The following is a 19,979-nucleotide window of genomic DNA, read 5'->3' on the forward strand; positions in this document are numbered from 1 at the left end:
CTTGACCCCAAACTCACACACACGCATACACACACGCACACACATACACACACACACACACACACACGCACACACACACACACACACACACACGCACGCACACACACACACACACACACACACACGCATACACACACGCACACACATACACACACACGCACACACATACACACACACGCACACACGCACACACACCTCATGAGTGTTTCCTCGGTACCCTGCAGCTCTGCCCTTGCTCCCCCTCCCCCAGTCACAACAGGGACAGAGTCCCCCTTGTCCACACCTTCCACCCCATCAGCCGTCGCATCCAGCACATAATCCTCCGGCATTTTCACCACCTCCAACGGGATCCCACTACTCACCACATCTCCCCATCCCCACTACTTTCCACTTTCTGCAGAGACCGTTCCCTCCGCAACTCCCTGGTCAACTCGCCCCTTCCCGCCCTACCCATCCCCTCCCCAGGTATTTCCCCTGCAACCGCAGGAGATGCAACACCTGTCCCTTTACCTGCTCCCTCGACTCCATCCAAGGACCCTGACAGCCCTTTCATGTGAGGCAGAGGTTCACTTGCTCCTTCTCCAACCTCATCTCCTGTATCTGCTGTTCCAGGTGTGGACTCCTATATATCGGCGACACCAAGCAAAGGCTCGGCGATCATTTCGCAGAACACCTCCGCTCAGTCAGCCTAAACCTACCTGATCTGCCGGTTGCTAAACGCTTTAATTCCCCCTCGCAATCCCACACTGACCTTTCCATCCTGGGCCTCCTCCATTACCAGAGGGAGACCCAGCGCAAATTGGAGGAACTGCACCTCATATTTCACTTGGGCAGCATGCACCCCAGTGGTACGAACATTGACCTCTAACTTCAAGTAACCCTTGCTCTCCCTCTCTCTCGCCTTCCCTTTCCCAGTTCTGCTGTTTGTGTCTCCGACTACATTTTATCTCTGTTTTCTTTGTTGTTCCCCTCTCCCAGATAACAACACGTTAGTCAGGAACTGGTGTTAGGTAAACTGTTGGGACTGAAGGCAGATAAATCCCCAGGGCCTGATGGTCTGCATCCCACAGTACTCAAGGAGGTGGCCCCAATGTTCTCTCGACTTTGGGTCAGTTCTTGTGGACTGGAGGGTAGCCAATGTTGGTTTTGAAGCCGAGGTTTGAATCTATGTGGACTCCCTCTCCCCTGACCTCAGTCTGAAGGGTCTTGACCCGAAACGTCACCCATTGCTTCTATCCAGAGATGCTCCCTGTCCCGCTGAGTTACTCCAGTATTTTGTGTCTGTCTTGTTTCCCCCCGTGATGTATTCAGTCCATTGCCGGTGACCCCAGACTGGGCTTGTTTATATAATGTGCGCAGCCGCAGAGTTACAGCCTTACAGCGCCTGCAGCGACGGAGACCCGGGTTCGATCCCGACTACGGGTGGTGTCTGGACAGATTCTCCCTGTGACCTGCGTGGGTTTCTCATTGTCGGTATAATTGTCGCCTAGCGGTCTCTGTTTCCGCACTGCCCCGGGTCTGAGGGGCTGAGTCGCGCCGGTGGGTAAAGTGTAAAGTCACACGGCGCACACACATCTTGAGCCTTATTGATAAGGTGCAGCAATCCATCCAAGTACTTGACACGAAGGCATCACAAAATGCTGCAGTAACTCAGCGGGACAGGCAGCATCTCCGGAGAGAAGGAATAGGTGACGTTTCGGGTCGAGACCCTTCTTTAGACTGATGTCGGGGGGGGGGGGGGGGGGGGGGGGTGGCGGGACCAAGAAAGGATATGGGTGGAGACAGGAAGACTGTGGGTGAACTGGGCAGGGGGAGGGGGAGAGAGGGACAGAGGAACAAGTATTGACAGCGCACTGTAGCGGAGACCACAGCGGACTGGACCGGCGACCACAGCGGACTGGAGCGGCGACCACAGCGGACTGGAGCGGCGACCACAGCGGACTGGAGTAGCGGCGGACGTTCACTGACGGAGTCTCCTCCTGAACCGAAGTAGGTAAGGACCAGAACCGGAGCAGCGGCACTGGAAACTGTTCAAACACTCAGTGAGACAGGCAGCAGCCGCGGAGAGAATCTGCCATCCGTTTCTGAGTTATCTCCCTCCAGAGATGCTGCCTGTCCCGCTGAGTTACTCCAGCTTTTTGTGTCAATCTCTAAGTTATCAAATCTGAGTTGAGTGTTTCAGCTCCAGGATCCATTGGCTGCCTGGGCTGCTGAAGGTTTCCAGCGTTTGATGTTATTTTTATTTCACGTCTCCAGGGCACTTGGTTTTCATTAACGGGATGAATTGAAATGAGAGTTGGCAAAAGGGCGGCTTGGAATCGTGTTCACTGGGTTTGATCGACCAGGGCAGCAGTTGTGTGCGTGTGTGTGTGTGAGCGAGAGAGAGAGAGTGTGTGTGAGTGTGTAAGAGAGTGTGGGCGAGTGTGCGTGTGAGGGAGTGTATGTTAGTTTTTATCTTGCTAAACCTTGCTTGCGTGTAAACTAAACACCTTTCTCGGAAATATTTGTTTTCGCGGTTGCAGTTTCGTTTTCACTCCGAGGTCGCAGTTTATGCGGCAACATCGCAGTTAGAATCGTGTCCAAATTGGTCGACCCCCCCCCCCCCAACCCCCCCCCCCCCGTGATGTATTCAGTCCATTGCCGGTGACCCCAGACACAGACACAGACACACATTTCACACTCACACACACTCCCCCCCCCCCCCCCCCCCCCCCGCGCTCTGCCCTCTAATGCCTCCAACCTTATCGTTCCCCTGCCCTGCACGGCCCGATTTTACCTTCTCCCTAAAATCCATAAACAGAACGGGACAAACAATGTCCCGGCAGACCCATTGTTTCTGTCTGTTCATGTCCCACCGAACTTATTTCCACCTACATCGACTCCATCCTATCCCCCCCCCCCCCCCCCCCCCCCGTCAAATCCCTCCCCACCTACGTCCAAGACAACTCACACGCTCTCCATCTCCTCGATATCTTCCGGTTCCAGGCCCCCACTCCCCCATTTTCACCATGGATGTCCAGTCACTCTACACTTCCATCCCCCACAAGGATGGTCTCGAAGCCCTCCACTTCTTCCTCGACCGTAGAACCAGCCAATCCCCATCGACCAACACTCTCCTCCGCCTAGCAGAGCTGGTTCTTACCCTTAACAACTTCTCCTTTGACTCCTCCCACTTCCTCCAAACCAGAGGCGTAGCTATGGGCACTCGCATGGGCCCTAGCTACGCCTGCCTCTTTGTCGGGTACGTCGAACAAACCCTGTTCTAGACGTACACCGACCCCATCCCCGAACTCTACCTCCACTACATTGACGACTGCATTGGTGCTACCTCTTGTACCCATGCAGAACTCACTGACTTCATACATTTCACCACCAATTTCCATCCTGCTCTTAAATGTACTTGGACCATCTCCGACATCTCCCTCCCGTTTCTGAATCTCACCATCTCCATCACAGGAGACAGTCTAGTGACTGCCATCTACTACAAACCCACTGACTCCCACAGCTGTCTGGACTACACTTCTCCCCACCCTGTCTCCTGCAAAAAGTCTATCCCCTGCTCCCAATTCCTCCGTCTATGGCTCAACTATGCCCATTTCACACTAGGGCATCAGAGATGTCCTCATTCTTCAGGAAACGGGGATGAGGCTCTCACCAAGGTCACTTCTACATCCCGCAGCTCCGCTCTTGCTCCCCCTCCCCCCATTCGTAACAAGGACAGAATCCCACCCCATCAGCCAGCGGATCCAACAAATTATCCTCCAACATTTCCGTCACCTCCAACGGGACCCCACTACTGGCCACATCTTCCCATCTCCTCCCCTTTCTGTGTTCCGCAGAGACCGTTCCCTCCGTAACTCCCTGGTCCACTCGTCCCTTCCTACTGAAACCACCCCCTCCCCAGGCACTTTCCCCTGCAACCGCAGGAGATGCAACACCTGTCCCTTTTCCACCCCCCCCCCCCCCCCCCCTTGACTCCATCCAATGACACAGTCATTCCAGGTGAGACAGAGGTTCACCTGGACCTCCTCCAACCTCGGACCAAATGCAGGCTCGGCGATCGATTCGCTCAACACCTTCGCTCAGTCCGCCTTAACTAACCTGATCTCCCGGTGGCTGAGCACTTCAACTTCCCCCCCCCACACCCAGCCTGACCTTTCTGTCATGGGCCTCTTCCAGTGCCATAGTGAGGCCCACCCGGAAATTGGACGAACAGCACCTCATATTTCGCTTGGGCAGCTTACAGCCCAGCGGTATGAACATTGACTTCTTTAGATAGTTCCTCTGTCCCTCTCTTCCCCTCCCCCTCCCGAGTTCTCCCTCTGTCTTCCTGTCTCCACCTATATCCTTTTTTTGTCCTGCTCCCCTGACATCAGTCTAAAGAAGGGTCTCGACCCGAAACGTCGCCCATTCCCTCTCTTCTAGATGCTGCCTGACCTGCTGAGTTGTTCCAGCATTTTGTGATACCTTCGATTTGTACCAGCATCTGCAGTTATTGTCCTACCAGGACATCAGGGTTGGTAACAAATGAGGTCAGGCAGGTCGGGTCCCATTGTGTGATGGGAAAGGTGTGAACTGAAGGAAACAATGTGAACTATGCAGCTGATTAAACAACCAGGGTGGGGGATGAGGGGAGCGAAGGTGAGAGGAATGTTCGTTGGTTAATTTTAAAGTCTAATTTCTTTATTCAGCAGAGGTAACTTGTTCCTGTGAATCACTGGGAGATTTACAGCAAGTTCCTGTCACAGGGTTTGTATCCCAACACAACTAGAGAGCAGTCCTGAACTACTATCTACCTCTCCCAGGGCCCTCTGACTATCTTTGATCAGACTTTACCAGCATTACCTTGCACTAAACGTTATTCCCTTATCGCGTATCTGTCCAGTGTAAATGGCTCAATTGCAATTCAGCTGACTGGATAGGACACAACAAAAGCTTTTCACTGTACCTCGGTACACATGATAATAAACTAAACTGAACTGAACCGAATTAAGCTGGAAAGAGCTGAGAAGATTTACGGGAATGTTTCCAGGACTCGTAAACGAGCTCTAGGGAGAGGTTGGGCAGGCTGAGACTTTATTCCTTGGAGCGCAGGAGGATGAGGGGTGATCTGAACGACGCGTATAAAATCATGAGGGAAATTGATGGTGAATGCACAGTCTCTTACCCGCGGTAAAGGAATCAAAAACAAGAGGGCTTAGGGTTAGGGCTTGGGCGGCACGGTAGCGCAGCGGTAGAGTTGCTGCTTTACAGCGAATGCAGCGCCGGAGACTCAGGTTCGATCCTGACTACGGGTGCTGCACTGTAAGGAGTTTGTACGTTCTCCCCGTGACCTGCGTGGGTTTTCTCCGAGATCTTCGGTTTCCTCCCACACTCCAAAGACGTACAGGTATGTAGGTTAATTGGCTGGGTAAATGTAAAAATTGTCCCTAGTGGGTGTAGGATAGTGTTAATGTACGGGGATCACTGGGCGGCAAGGACTTGGAGGGCCGAAAAGGCCTGTTTCCGGCTGTATATATATATGATATGATATGATAAAGTGAGGGAGGAAAGATTTCATTGGAACCTGAGGGGCAACTTTTTTACTCAGAGGGTGGCGGGCATGTGGAACCAGCTACCAGAGGAAGTAATTGAAGCAGGAACCATCACAGCATCTAACGGACATTAGACAGTCGCATGATAGGACAGGTTTATAAAGCTGTGGGCCAATTGCAAACATGTGGGACTAGCCTGGATGGGGCATTGTGTCGGCACGGACCAGTTGGGCCAAATGACATGTATTGATTGAGGGATATACTTTGCAGCCTTACATACACCTCTGCTACAGAAAGAACCAGCAGCAACCTCTCTGCTTTCCTCCAGCAGAACACACACAAGTGCAGACAAGGAGCAGCCCGTGTGCCCAGACCTCTCCCCCCAGGGCCGTGCTGGGACCACTGGATCATCACACAGGCGAGACAAGGAGAGACAGAGAATGGGAAATGCCAGCTCTAGGTATGTCTGCATACATCACACAATGTTACTTCTCCACCTCTCCTCCCTCACCTCAAGCACAGTGCTGGAGTAACTCAGCGGGTCAGGCAGCATCTCTGGGGGACAGGTGGCGTTTCACAGAGTACTGGAGTAACTCAGCGGGTCAGGCAGCATCTCTGGGGACAGGTGGCGTTTCGGGTCGGGACCCTTCTTCACTCTGATTGTGATTGGAGGGAGGCGGCTGGATGAGGATTGGGGCAGGACTAAGTCAGGCAAGTGATAGGTTGAAGGATGTTGGGAGGGGTGGGGGGGTGATGACTGAAGGAAGGCCAGTGATACAAAGACTGAGATAAGTGGAACCCGCCGGATAGATGGGCCGAATGGCCTAATTCCACTCCTATGACCAGAGAAGAGGCGTGAAATGGGAATCTGGAGGAACGGATAAATGTGGAAGGTGACGGGGAAGGGGGAAAGGGCGGGATTGTGGGAGAAATGGTGTGTATCCAGGTGGAGCAACGGGAAGAGAAGAGGGAAAGGGAAAGTAGCTGCTTTATTTCAGTTGGTTTCATTTCATCTGGAACCTTTCACCAAACATGTTTCCTTTCAGTCAACAGGCGGCTCAGTCTGAGACCCCCACAGACTTCACACAGGATGTGCTCAACAAACTGAAGTCCGACTCTGAAACGGGTGGTCTGAAAAAGGCTCAACCTCTGCTGGTGAAGAAGCTGAAAGAACTGGACAAGACCGAGCTGAACATCGCCGTGACGGGTGACACATGTGCAGGAATGTCCACCTTCATCAACGCCATGAGAGAGCTTCGTAGCAGAGATGTGGGAGCGGCTGAGGTTGGGATGACAATGACTACAATGGAGCCAACCGGATACCCACATCCCAATCTGCCCAATGTCCGCTATTGGGACCTGCCGGGGATCGGGTCTACACGATTCCCCGTGGGTTCCTATCTGAAGGAAATGCAATTTAAAAAATACGATTTCTTCATCATAGTGTCAGCTGGTCGATTCACAGAGAATGATGCATACCTTGCCAAGGAGATTAAGCGGCTGGGGAAGAGGTTCTACTTTGTTCGTTCCAAGATTGATCTTGACCTTAATGCAATGCGGATGGACCGGAGGGAATTTGATAAAGTTGCAGAACTGGAAAAGATCCGGTGTGGCTGCGTCAGCCGGTTGGGAAAGGCCAGGATCCCTGATCCCATTGTGTTCCTGATATCCAGTTTTGAGGAGGATATGTATGATTTCCCTCGGTTGATGGAAGCACTTGCAGATGATTTACCAAATATAAAGAAATCTGTCTTTGTCCTGGCCCATCCCAACCTCAGTGTGGAGGTTATTCGGAAGAAAGGTGAGATTTTGAGGAACCGTTTCTGGGAGTTTGCGATCATCTCAGGAGGAGTGGGAGCGGTCCCAGTCCCAGTCCCAGGTCTCTCTGCCGCATGTGACATTGGGATCCTGACTGGAGCGATAATCTATTTCCATGAATGCCTGTGTCTGGATGATGCTTCTATCCGCAGACTGGCCGAGAGAACAGGCACATCCGTGGGACAGCTGAAAGCCGCAGCTGATTCTTTCCTGCTGGGAGAAATATCAGCACCAGTAATAACATAGAAACATAGAAAATAGGAGCAGGAGGAGGCCATTCGGCCCTTTGATCCAGCACCGCCATTCATTGTGATCATGGCTGATCGTCCCCAATCAATACCCCATGCCTGCCTTCTCCCCATATCCCTTGATTCCACTAGCCCCTAGAGCTCTATCTAACCCTTTCTTAAATCCATCCAGTGATTTGGCTTCCACTGCCCTCTGTGGCAGAGAATTCCACAAATTCACAACTCTCTGGGTGAGAAAGTTCCTTCTCACCTCAGTTTTAAATGGCTTCCCCTTTATTCTTAGACTGTGGCCCATGGTTCTGGACTCGCCCAACATTGGTAACATGTTTCCTGCATCTAGCTTGTCCAGTCCTTTTATAATTTGATATGTTTCTATAAGATCCCCTCTCATCTTTCTAAACTCCATTGAATACAAGCCTAGTCTTTTCAATCTTTCCTCATATGACAGTCCCGCCATCCCTGGGATCAATCTCGTGAACCTAAGCTGCACTGCCTCAATTACAAGGATGTCCTTCCTCAAATTAGGAGACCAAAACTGTACACAATACTCCAGATGTGGTCTTACCAGGGCCCTCTACAACTGCAGATGAACTTCTTTACTCCTATACTAAAATCCTCTTGTTATGAAGGCCAACATTCCATTAGCTTTCTTCACTGCCTGCTGTACCTGCACGCCAACTTTCAGTGACTGGTGTACAAGGACACCCAGGTCTCGCTGCATCTCCCCCTTACCTAACCTACCTCCATTGAGATAATAATCTGCCTCCTTGTTTCTGCCGCTAAAGGGAATAACCTCACATTTATCTATATTATACTGCATCTGCCACGCATCTGCCCACTCACTCAACCTGTCCAGGTCACCCTGCAACCTCCTAACATCCTATTCACAGTTTGCACTGCCACCCAGTTTTGTGTCATCCGCAAACTTGCTAGTGTTGCTTCTAATTCCCTCTTCCAAATCATTAATATATATGGTAAACAGTTGCGGCCCCAACAACGGTGGAAGGGGGGACCTTCGTAGATTTCACCATCTATCGGTCCTCAGAGAGGGGAAGTATGCAGTGAGTTTTCTGCAAGTGACGCACACTGTTGTTAGTGACGAGCCCACCTGGGTCCTGGAGTGGGAGGGGGGGGTCTACATGAGACGCACACTGTTGTTAGTGACGAGCCCGCCTGGGTCCTGGAGTGGGAGGGGGGTGTCTACATGAGCCACCTCAGCACAAAGTCAAGTGGGGTGGCTTTCCTGTTGGCCTCGACTTTCCAGCCAGAGATTGTGAAGGTGCAGGAAGTTGTGCCAGGCCGTTTGCTCTATCTGGCCGTGATCGTGGATGGCGTGCCGTTACATTTCATTAACGTGTACGCCCCCAGCACCGGCACGATGCAGGCACGTTTACTTCAGGAGGTGACTGCTCTGCTGAGCACCATTGATTGCGGAGAGTGTGTCTTCCTTGGGGGGGATTTCAATTGTTCCCTTGAGGTGTGAGATCGCTCTGGTATTCAGTGTGCCCCTGCAGTGGTGAAGAAGTTGAGAGGTGTGATTGAATCTTTCGAGCTGGTTGATGCGTGGCGGAATCTCCACCCATGATTCCAACGTGTTTTCGCGGAGGTCTGAGGGGGGTGGTTCCCGTATCGACCATGTGTACATCTCCAGAGCGTATGTCTCCCGGGTCTCGGCAGCCTCTATGCGGGCGATGCCGTGTTTGGACCACTGCCTGGTGCGAGTGGACTTTATCCCAGCGTGCACACGGGCTGGGTCCGCGTACTGGCACTTTAATAACCAGCTGCTGGAGGATCGCCGATTCCAGGAGATTTTCAGGCGGTTCTGGGTGAAGTGGAAAGAGAGGCAGAGGGGCTTCCCTTCCCTTAGGAAGTGGTGGGATGTGGGGAAAGCTTACATCCGTCTTTGTTGTCAGGACTACACGGGAGGGTCGACCAGAAGGCGGGATGCGGCTGTCGAGCGACTCGAGAAGGAGTTACTCGACGCAGAGTCTCGCTTGGGTCGGGACGGTGAGGACTCCTGTGAGTGGGGAGAGTTTCAGGAGAGGAAGGAAGCTCTGAGGGACCTGCAGCTTGAGCGGTCCCGAGGTGCTTACGTGAGGTCGCGAGTCCAGATGCTGCACGATCTGGACCGGGCTTCACCTTTCTTTCTCTCTCTGGAGAAAGGGCGAGGAACCCGCAAACAGCTCGTCGAGCTACTCGCGGACGATGGGATGGTCAACTCCTCCAATGACCCCTTATCATTGGGCTGGATGGGCTGACGGTTGAGTTTGTTAGAGCCTTCTGGGATGTCCTGGGGGGCGACTACATGAAAGTCCTGAGGAAGAGCATGGCACACTGTAATATGTATTTGTTGAATAAAGTCCTTGGAATGAAAAAAAGAGAGAGAGAGGGAGAGAGGGGCCAAGCGACTGAGCGGGGGGGGGGGGGGGAGAGGGGCGAGCCACACAACTGTTTGTTCTGTTCAGCTCCGCATCTTTCTCCTCTGACGATTGCTTGCAGAACGAGTGCAGGTAGGGACAAGTGGTTGAAGCACAAACTGAGGAGAGTTGTCAGCGCTCTATTTTCGGAATGGTAGTGGTTTCAGAGAAGGGGCGTTGCAATCAATACAGATAATTCGTTGCAAATAGATTGGGAATCATGATGGGGGAGCTACCGAGTGGCCGCTGGTGTTTGTTGCCACGTTAGCAGTCCGCCCGATTGTCCCGGGCACTAAACAATCTCCAGCCCCGCGGTCTCCTGTGGGCGGCGAGGAGGCTGGGTGCATTGCCTGCCCCTCTCTGAGACTTGTCCACGGGCCTGGGACCCTCCCCCCATGCAGAATATCCAACCTCTCTCGGTGCCACATGAGACTCATAGAAACAGAGAACAATAAGTACAGCAGTCGGCCGTTCGAGCCAACACCGCCATTCCATATAATCATGGCTGATCATCTAAAATCTGTACCCCGTTCCTGCTTTTGCCCCATATCCCTTGGTTCCTTTAGACTTAAGAGCTAAATCTAACTCTATCTTGAAAACATCCAGTGAATCGGCCTCCACTGCCTTCTGTGGCAGAGAATTCCACAGATTCACAACTCTGGGTGAAAATGTTTTTCCTCATCTCAGTCCTAAATTGCCTCCCCCTTATTCTTAAACTGTGACCCCCCTGGTTCTGGAAATTGTTTCGGTTCCTGCTCATTTCGTTTGATCTCTTTTAGTGGTAGCATTTGCAGGACAGAAATAGACCCTTCGGCCCAACTAGTCCCTGCCACATGTTGTTGGTGGGGAATTTGCCACTGGTGGGGAATTTGCCATTCGGACCATCGTCTACTCCGCCATTCAATCATGGCTGATCTATATCTCCCTCTTGACCCCATTCTCCTGTCTTCTCCCCATAACCCCCGACACCCATAACATTGGAGAATCTATCTCTGCCTGAGAGAACTCCATTGACTTGGTCTCCACAGCCTTCTGTGGCAATGAATTCCACAGATTCACCACCCTCTAACTAAAGAAATTCCTGTTCGTCTCCTTCCTAAAGGAACGTCCTTTAGTTCTGAGACTCTCCCACTAGTGGAAACACCCTCTCCACATCCACTCTACACAGGCTTTTCACTATTTGGTGAGTTTGAATGATGTCCCCTACATCCTCCTAAACTCCAGCGAGCACATGCCCACTTTCTACTAGATTGCATTAAACCCATCCCGATTAAGGGTGATATTCCCAATAGCTTCAGGGATTTCTGCTACAGAACAAACCAGCACTCACTCTCTCACTACTTTTGTCTTGAAGGAGAAGACTCGCACATCCAAGGACGAAGAGGAGTTCTGATCCCCGACCTCACCTCAGTGCAGCGCGAGGATCACAGGATCATCACACAGGCCGGCACCGACGCACAGAGATCAGAAATGGGAGGAGGCAGCTCCAGGTAGGTCCGGACATGCCGCACCTTGTCACCCTGTCACCCTGTCACCCTGTCTCCCTGTCACCCTGTCACCCTGTCACCCTGTCACCCTATCACCCTGACACCCTGTCACCTTGTCACCCTGTCTCCCTGTACTTTGTCACCCTGCGTCTCCTTGCCTCAGTACAACCTGCCAGCGCAGGGCATGGCCAGTGCTCAGATTGCCCATTGTTACAGGAGAGAGCTCGTTGATCGGCAACTGAAGTCCTTTCTCTTTGCATCTAATCTCTTTTCACGATGTAGACATTGGAGTCAAGACAACCAATTCATATCCCTTTTTAACTGCCCTGAGCAAGTGGCCCGGTCATACTTCCTCAATAGCTGAGTCCTGCCTTCAGAAGGAATAGTGATATCTTTCATAAGCAGCATGCTGTGCATGCTAATGGTGGCAGCATCCCTTTGCACTAAAATGCTTGTTGGTGAAGGGTTTGGGGTTTGGAGTTGTTCTCAGAGTAGCTCAGGTAAGTAGCAGCATGGCATCTTGTGCTTAGCACACAGTGAACCCATTGTGTGTTGGTAGTGGAAGATGTGATAATTTTGAGTGTGGGACGGTGCACAGTGTTGTTTGAGCTGTGCTCATTGCAGGCAAGTGGGGAAGATGGATCTGTGGTTGCAGCTTTACCCAGGACATTCCTGACCCCAACCTTGAGGCTAGGGGACAGACTTGCAGTGTCGTGATGTGGGCCAGTCAGTGCAGGATCAGGCCTTTCAGCCCACAATGTCTCTGCTGAACATAATGCCAAGGTAAACTAATTTCATTAGCCAACACATGATCTATATCCCTCCATTCCCTGCATACCCATGTGCCTCGCCAAAAGCCTCTTAGACGCCACTGCCATATCTGTTTACACTACCACCCTATGTGGTACGTTCCAGGCACCCATTACTCTCCAGTTTAAATACTTGCCCGAAAAGGTTCTTTACACTTTAGTCCTTTAACCTGAAAGCTATGCTAGGTATTCTTTGACATTTCCATCCTGGGGAAAAAGATTCTGTCCATTGGGTATCCCCCTCAACCTCTAGCATTCGGGAGAAAAAGATCCAAATTTGTCCAACCTATCCTGATAGCAAATACCTCTAATCCAGGCAGCATTCTGGTAAACGTTGTATGCACTTTCTCCAGGGCCATCGCATCCTTCCTCCAATGGTTGAGTGGAACTGCAGGCGATACTCCAAATGACCATGTTCATGGTCTGACAGGAGCAGAATTAGGCCATTTGGCCCATCAAGTCCACACCACCAGTCAATTATGGCTGATCTATCTCTCCCTCCTAATCCCATTGTCCAACCTTTTCCCCATAACACCTGACACTATCCAGGCCTTTCACTAAGTTTCAATGAGGCCCCCCCTTCATTCTTTTAAACTGCTGTGGTGGAGGCCTGGTGCTGTCAAATGCTCATCATGTGTTAACATACTCATTCCAGGGATCATTCTTGTAAATCTCCTCTGGACTCTCTCCCGAGCCAGCACATCCTTCCTCAGATAATGAGAGGATTTCAGTATAGGTGTAAAGAGGTTCGTCTGCAGTTGTACAGGGCCCTGGTAAGACCACATCTGAAGTATTGTGTACAGTTTTGGTCGCCTAATTTGAGGAAGGATATCCTTGTAATTGAGGCAGTGCAGCGTAGGTTCACAAGATTGATCCCTGGGATGGCGGGACTGTCATAAGAGGAAAGATTGAAAGACTAGGCTTGTATTCACTGGAGTTTAGAAGGATGTGAGGGGATCTTACAGAGACATATAAAATCATAAAAGGAGTGGACAAGCTAGATGCAGGAAAAATGTTCCCAATGTTGGGCGAGTCCAGACCCAGTGGCCACAATCTTAGAATAAATGGGAGGCCATTTAAAACTGAGGTGAGAAGGAACTTTTTCAGCCATAGAGTTGTGAATTTGTGGAATTCTCTGCCACAGAGGGCAGTGGAGGCCAAATCATTGGATGAATTTAAGAGAGTTGGATAGAGCTCTGGGAGCTAGCGGAATCAAGGGATATGGGGAGAGGTTGGGCACAGGTTACTGATTGTGGATGATCAGGTATGATCACAATGAATGATGGTGGTGGCTCGAAGGGCCGAATGGCCTCCTCCTGCACCTATTTTCTATGTTTCTATATAGGGCCAAATATTGCTCACAATACTCCAATTGCAGCCTGACCAGCGTCTTACAGAGCCTCAGCATTAAATCCGTGTTTGTGTATGTTGGTCCTCTTGAAATAAATACTGCCATTGTGTTTGCCTCCCTTACTACCGATTCAACTTGCAAATTAACTTTTTAGGAATCCTGCACCAGGATTCCCAAGTCCCTTTCCATCTCTGATTTGTGGATTCTCTTGCCATTTAGAAAATAGTCTACGCCTTTATTCCTATTATCAAAATGAATGAGTCCATAGTTTGCTACACTGTATTCCATCTGCCACTTCTTTGCCCACTCTCCCAACCTGTCCACGTCCTTCTGTAGAGTCCTGGCTTTCTCTACACTACCTCCCCTCCACCTATTTTCATATCATCTGCAAACTTGGCCACAAAGCCTTCGATCCCCTCATCCAAATATTAATAGCCCCAGCACTGACCCGTGCGGAACTCCACTGGTCACTGGCAGCCAACCAGAAAAAGCCCCCTTTATTGCCACTCTTTGCCTTGTGCTTTTTTGGTATGACTGTAAGGCCAACCACATTCCTCGTATGTTGCAAAACATAATTGGTTAATAAATTACGATTATGATTATTATCATTGTACCTGTCTCCATCACTTTTCTGACAGCTAGTTTTGAAACATATAAAACTATTAAGGGATTGGACATGCTAGAGGCAGGAAACATGTTCCCAATGTTAGGGGAGTCCAGAACCAGGGGCCACAGTTTAAGAATAAGGGGTAGGCCATTTACAACGGAGATGAGGAAAACCTTTTTCACTCAGAGAGTTGTAAATCTGTGGAATTCTCTGCCTCAGACGGCAGTGGATGCCAAATCTCTGAATGCTTTCAAGAGAGAGCGAGATAGAGCTCTTAAGGATAGCGGAGTCAGGGGAATGGGGAGAAGGCAGGAACGGGGTACTGATTGAGAATGATCAGCCATGATCACATTGAACGGTGGTGCTGTCTCGAAGGGCCGAATGGCCTCCTCCTGCACCTATTGTCGATTGTTTATTGGTAAACCAAATTCCTCGTATGTTGCAAAACATGCTTGGTTAATAAATTACGATCATGATTATTATCATTGTACCTGTTTCCACCACTTTTCTGACAGCTCGTTCCAAATAGCCACCAGTCATCTTTCCCCCTCAACTGGAAACCCTCCAGATTTTAGTTACCTACCCTGAGAAAAAGACAAGTGATTAATCACCATACGGATGTTCCTCATAATTTTATACATCTCCTTATAATCCCACTGCACTTTGCTCTGTAACAGGAAAAGCATTTCAACCATAACTATGTTTATCCTTATTGTTGTGCATGTCTACTGAAGTACAGTGAAATGCTTTGTTTAGCCTGCTGTACAATCAATAGGTCAGATTGACACGAGGATATCTGGTCATGATGCAATGTGCAATGTGTTTGGATGCTGTTTCATCTGGTAACTGTCATGGTTTTCTTTCAGTCATGTTTCCTTTCAGTCATGTTCCAACACATGTTTCCGTTCAGTCATGTTCCAACACATGTTTCCTTTCAGTCATGTTCCAACACATGTTTCCTTTCAGTCATGTTCCAACACATGTTTCCTTTCGGTCATGTTTCAACACATGTTTCCTTTCAGTCAACAGGCGGCTCAGTCTGAGACCCCCACAATCTTCACGCAGGATGAGCTCAGCAAACTGAAGTCCGACTTCCAAACGGGTGGTGTGGAAAAGATTAAACCGTTGATAGAGAAGAAGATGAAAGAACTGGACAAGGCCGAGCTGAACATCGCCGTGACGGGGGACACGGGTACAGGAAAATCCACCTTCATCAACACCATGAGAGGGCTTCGTAGCAAAGATGAGGGAGCGGCTGCGGTTGGCACCATAGAAACTACAAAGGAGCCAACCGGATACCCACATCCCAATCTGCCCAATGTCCGCTACTGGGACCTGCCGGGGATCGGATCTCCACAATTCAAGGAGGGTTCCTATCTGAAGGAAATGCAATTAAAAAAATTTGATTACTTCATCATCGTGATAGCTAGTCGATTCACAGAGAATGATGCAAAACTTGCCAATGAGATTAAGCGGCTGGGGAAGAGATTCTATTTTGTTCGCTCGAAGATTGACGCTGACCTTAATGCAATCTTAATGGAATGGAAGGAAGTTGATGAAAATGCAGAATTGGAAAAGATCCGGAGTGACTGTGTCAGTATGTTGGGGAAGGTCGGGATCACTGATCCCAGGGTGTTCCTGATATCCAGTTTTAAACAGGATCAGTATGATTTTGGTGAGTTGAATAAAGCACTGGAAGGTGATTTACCAAATATACAGAAAAGGATCTTTGTCCTGGCCCTTCCCAACCACAGCGTAGAGATTATTCAGAAGAAAAGTGAGTGGCTGAAGAAGGGGATCTGGGCATTGGCGATCCTCTCGGGAGCAGTAGGTGCCATCCCAGTCCCTGGAGTCTCTCTCGCGTGTGACATTGGGGTACTGATTGGAGCAATCATCCATTTCAGGAAATGCCTGGGTCTTAATGACACTTCCCTTCAGCGACTGGTCAACAGAACAGGTAAATCCATGGATCAGCTGAAAGCAGCAGCAAAAACTCCCCTGCTGGGAGAAATAACTCCAGGTGTAATTATGAGGATAAGTTGGGGAGTTGTTGCTGTTACGGTTTCAGCCCTGGAATTTGCTCTATACTTTGTCCCAGTCATCGGCTCCATTTTTGGAGCAGGTTCATCATTTGTCATGACCTTCAAGATCCTGAGAGATGCGCTGAAGGAACTGACGGAGAGTGCGGAGAGGGTGGTGAGGGTAGCGTTTGACATTAGAACATAGAAGAGTACAGCACAGGAATGGGCCCTTCAGCCCACAGTGTTTGTGCCAAACATTATGCCAAGTTCAACTGACCCCATTTGCCCATACATGATCCTGGCTGATCGTCCACAATCAGTAACCCGTGCCTGCCTTCTCCCCGTACCCCTTGATTCCTCTAGCCCCGAGAGCTCTATCTAACTCTCTTTTAAATTCATCCAGTGAATTGGCCTCCACTGCCTTCTGTGGCGGAGAATTCCACAAATTCATAACTCTCTGGGTGAAAAAGTTTTTTCTCATCTCAGTTTTAAATGGCCTCCCCTTTATTCTTAGACTGTGGCCCCTGGTTCTGGACTCCCCCAACATCAGGAACATTTTACCTGCATTTAACCTGTCCAATCCTTTAAGAATTTTATATGTTTCTATAAGATCCGCTCTCACCCTTCTAAATTCCAGTGAATACAAGCCCAGTCGACCCATTCTTTCATCATATGTCAGTCCCACCATCCTGGGAATTAACCTGGTGAACCTATGCTGCACTCCCTCAAGAGCAATAATGTCCTTCCTCAAATTAGGAGAACAAAATTGCACACAATACTCCAGGTGCGGTCTCACCAGGGCCCTGCACAACTGCAGTAGGACCTCCTTGCTCCTTATCGCAAATCCTCACGTGATGATGGCCATCATGCCATTAGCTTTCATCTCAGCCTGCTGTACCTGCATGCTTACTTTCAATAGATTGAAAGTAATCAATAGACTGAAGAAGTCAAATGCCAAATCTTGCTGGATAAATAGAAGAGGGATAGTATATTTATGATGACGAAGAACCACCAGTGAGATGGACAGGTTTTACTTACACAAATTCAGAAGCTCTGTAACAATCAAGGTGAAATGTTATTAAGTATGGGCCTATAGAAGGCACAGTTTGGTGAACTTTCAGTTTGGAGATACAGCATAGAAACAGGTCCATCAGCCCACCAATTCCACACTGACCATTGATCACCCTTTCACACTATGTCCACTTTACCCCACTCTCTCATCCACTCACTCCACATGAGAGGCAATTTTACAGAGGTCAATTAACCTACAATCCTACACGTCTTTGGGGTGTGGGTGGGAACCTGAGCACCCCAGTGGAAACTCACATGGTCACATGGAAACCATGCAAACTTCACACAGGTTGTACCCGCGGTAGGATCGCGGTAGGATCATGTTTGTGGGTGTGATTTGATACGTAATGGGGAGTGTCTACATGGGAGGAGGCTAACGTAGCAACAGAGATTGTGGGTCAGTTTAGTCTCGGAGGTTGGAGAGAATACAGTTCTTTAGCAGGCTCGCACCAGTCATACTCACGCCAGCTACACTCACAAGAACCACACGGTAACGACTATATGAATTTTACTGTGTTGTTTGATGAAGAAACAGTTGATAAGGACGAAAGGTTATGAATTACTCTTTGATTGTGCTACTTTAATGAAGACCAATAAATCAAGAAAAGACGTTTGGAAGATTCGTTTTGTTATCTCAGAGTGCGATGCGTGCGTAAGCTATACCTCCATTCCATCCCCGAGCAGTAATGGCTATCAAAGTTGGACTTTGAGAAGGTATAGAAACTGCCATTACATTAGAGTAAAGAACTCTTCTCTGAATGGAGTAGAGTAAAGAACTTCTCTCAGTGGAGTAGAGTAAAGAACTTTCTCTGAGTGGACTAAAGAAAAAAACTATTCTAACAGCAGAATCTAAGAAAGACTTGTTCTACAAGCAACATCCGATTCAACAGTGGAATTGAAGAAGAAGCTGAATCTGTTGCAGAGATTAGAGCTGAAATCCTGGAACAAAGAACCTGCCGGTTGAAGCCAAATTGACACCTGGATCATTAGAAGATTGAAGACTTCATTGACCGGGTACCGTGAGTAGACGACTGTTTAGTCGTAATTTTAAGTTGAGGTCTAAAAACTTAAAAGCCTGTGAGAAAAGAAGCTTGTTTATGCTACGAGGAGATAAGGAAACGAAACTCGCAGAGCACGACCTAGAAAAATTAATTATGTTATGAACTTCTACAAGATAAGGTGCTCAGCCAGCGATTGTTTACCATAGGTACTGGCCCAAGACTTTCAGCCTTGGAATTAATGATGTGTTTTGAAAAAATACTCATTCTGATGTGAATTCTTCTGGTATTTCTGGAACATAGCGATAAGCACCAATTCATCATGGATCTTCCATCAGGTAAGTATGAGGAACCGCCACAGGAGGGAGATGCGGAACAAAAATCAAGAAGATATGAAAAAAGAGAAATTCAACTTTCGGAAAAAGGGCAAGCAGACTATCTGGAAAGATGCCAGAAGGAGAGTGACAAGTCGTGGAAACAGGTCATCAAATTAATTGTCTGTCAGAAGGAACTAATGGAATTAGATGAGAATGCGAACATTGTAAAATCTGGTCTGGATCAACTACTCAACCTTTACCATGGGGTTGGAGAAAAACAAAAGTCACTACTGAGTTTACAACTGACCAAGCCAGAACTCCAATGGGACACTCAGTGGTTCCAAGAAAGGGTGAACATTTTTGATGGTTTCATGACTGACGCGGAGAAGTGGTTTTCTGAAATCAGGGCTCGAACATTGCACTCCACAGTAGAAGGTGCGATGCAACAAGGTGTTGAGGTGGAAGAAGAAATTACACCTCAGGATAGTGTTTCAAACGTCTCAACACGAAGATCTAGACGTAAATCTGCTTCTGTAGCCAGTTCAACTACGAGGGTCTCTGCTCAAATGGAGGCTGAAGCTGTGATGGCTGCTGTCTCGCTAGAAGCTGCCGCCTTGGAGAAAACATACCAGCTTGAGGATCAAGAGAAACAGCTGAAGAGAGAGGCTAAGAAACGAGCAGAACAGCAGAACCAGGAGGATAAGGAACGAGCAGACCAGCTGAAGAGAGAGAAGGAATGGCTGGAAATAGCCACGAAGCTGGCAGCTGTAGAGGCAAGGAGGGACATACTGGAAGGCCGAGCGAGGATCAAGATGCAGCTCGAGAGTATCTCAGAGGAGTTCCTTGATCTAAGAAGGAGCTACTAAGCTGGAAACAACAGCTGAAGCCAACCCACAGCCAGGGCTAGCCTGGTCTCGTGAGTAAGTGGATGGTTGACAAAACTTCACCAAAGCAACCGGGTGCTAGACCGAAGCAACCTACCTTTGCAATGACTGTTACGGCTCAAAATGAGCCAACCCAGTACTCTTCTCAGAGGCCTGTTCATCAGCTACCTGCACCCAGCCAGAGACAAACAAATGATTATGGGGCTCGTGACAAATTTTATCCGGATCGACCTGTACTGAGCCAGGGATTTGAAAATGAATTCTATGAATTGGTAAGGAATCAAACGAGACTCAGCGAGCTCATGGTTCAACAAAATCTTTCTGCCACCATACCCGCAATGGAAATTCCTAAATATGATGGTGATCCCTTACAATATGAAACTTTCATAGTAGCGTTTGAGGAAGGAGTGAGATCAA

General features: G+C 49.2%; 2 protein-coding genes across 2 annotated transcripts; both read left to right on the top strand.

Moving 5' to 3' along the window:
* Positions 1–1,948: 1,948 nt before the first annotated feature.
* LOC144600307 (interferon-inducible GTPase 1-like) lies at positions 1,949–11,478 on the top strand (the record flags this gene model as incomplete). Its single annotated transcript, XM_078411875.1, has 4 exons — positions 1,949–1,989; positions 5,866–5,994; positions 6,581–7,335; positions 11,372–11,478. Coding segments are annotated over exons 2-4 (882 nt in total), but the record flags the coding sequence as incomplete, so codon positions are not given.
* A 3-nt stretch (positions 11,479–11,481) lies between these two features.
* On the top strand, positions 11,482–17,729 carry LOC144600731 (interferon-inducible GTPase 5-like). The gene is made up of 2 exons (XM_078412654.1): positions 11,482–11,507; positions 15,294–17,729. The coding sequence occupies exons 1-2, from the start codon at positions 11,488–11,490 to the stop codon at positions 16,495–16,497; spliced, it is 1,224 nt and encodes a 407-aa protein (XP_078268780.1). The 5' UTR covers positions 11,482–11,487; the 3' UTR covers positions 16,498–17,729.
* Positions 17,730–19,979: the final 2,250 nt, after the last annotated feature.

This window comes from Rhinoraja longicauda, chromosome 15 (genome assembly GCF_053455715.1).
Source record: "Rhinoraja longicauda isolate Sanriku21f chromosome 15, sRhiLon1.1, whole genome shotgun sequence".
Taxonomy (NCBI): domain Eukaryota; kingdom Metazoa; phylum Chordata; class Chondrichthyes; order Rajiformes; family Arhynchobatidae; genus Rhinoraja; species Rhinoraja longicauda.

Coding starts and splice junctions, on each gene's coding strand:
- LOC144600731 (XM_078412654.1), top strand. CDS start 11,488: ATGGGAGGAGGCAGCTCCAG. Junction 11,508..15,293: donor ATGGGAGGAGGCAGCTCCAG/GTAGGTCCGGAC, acceptor GTTTCCTTTCAG/TCAACAGGCGGCTCAGTCTG.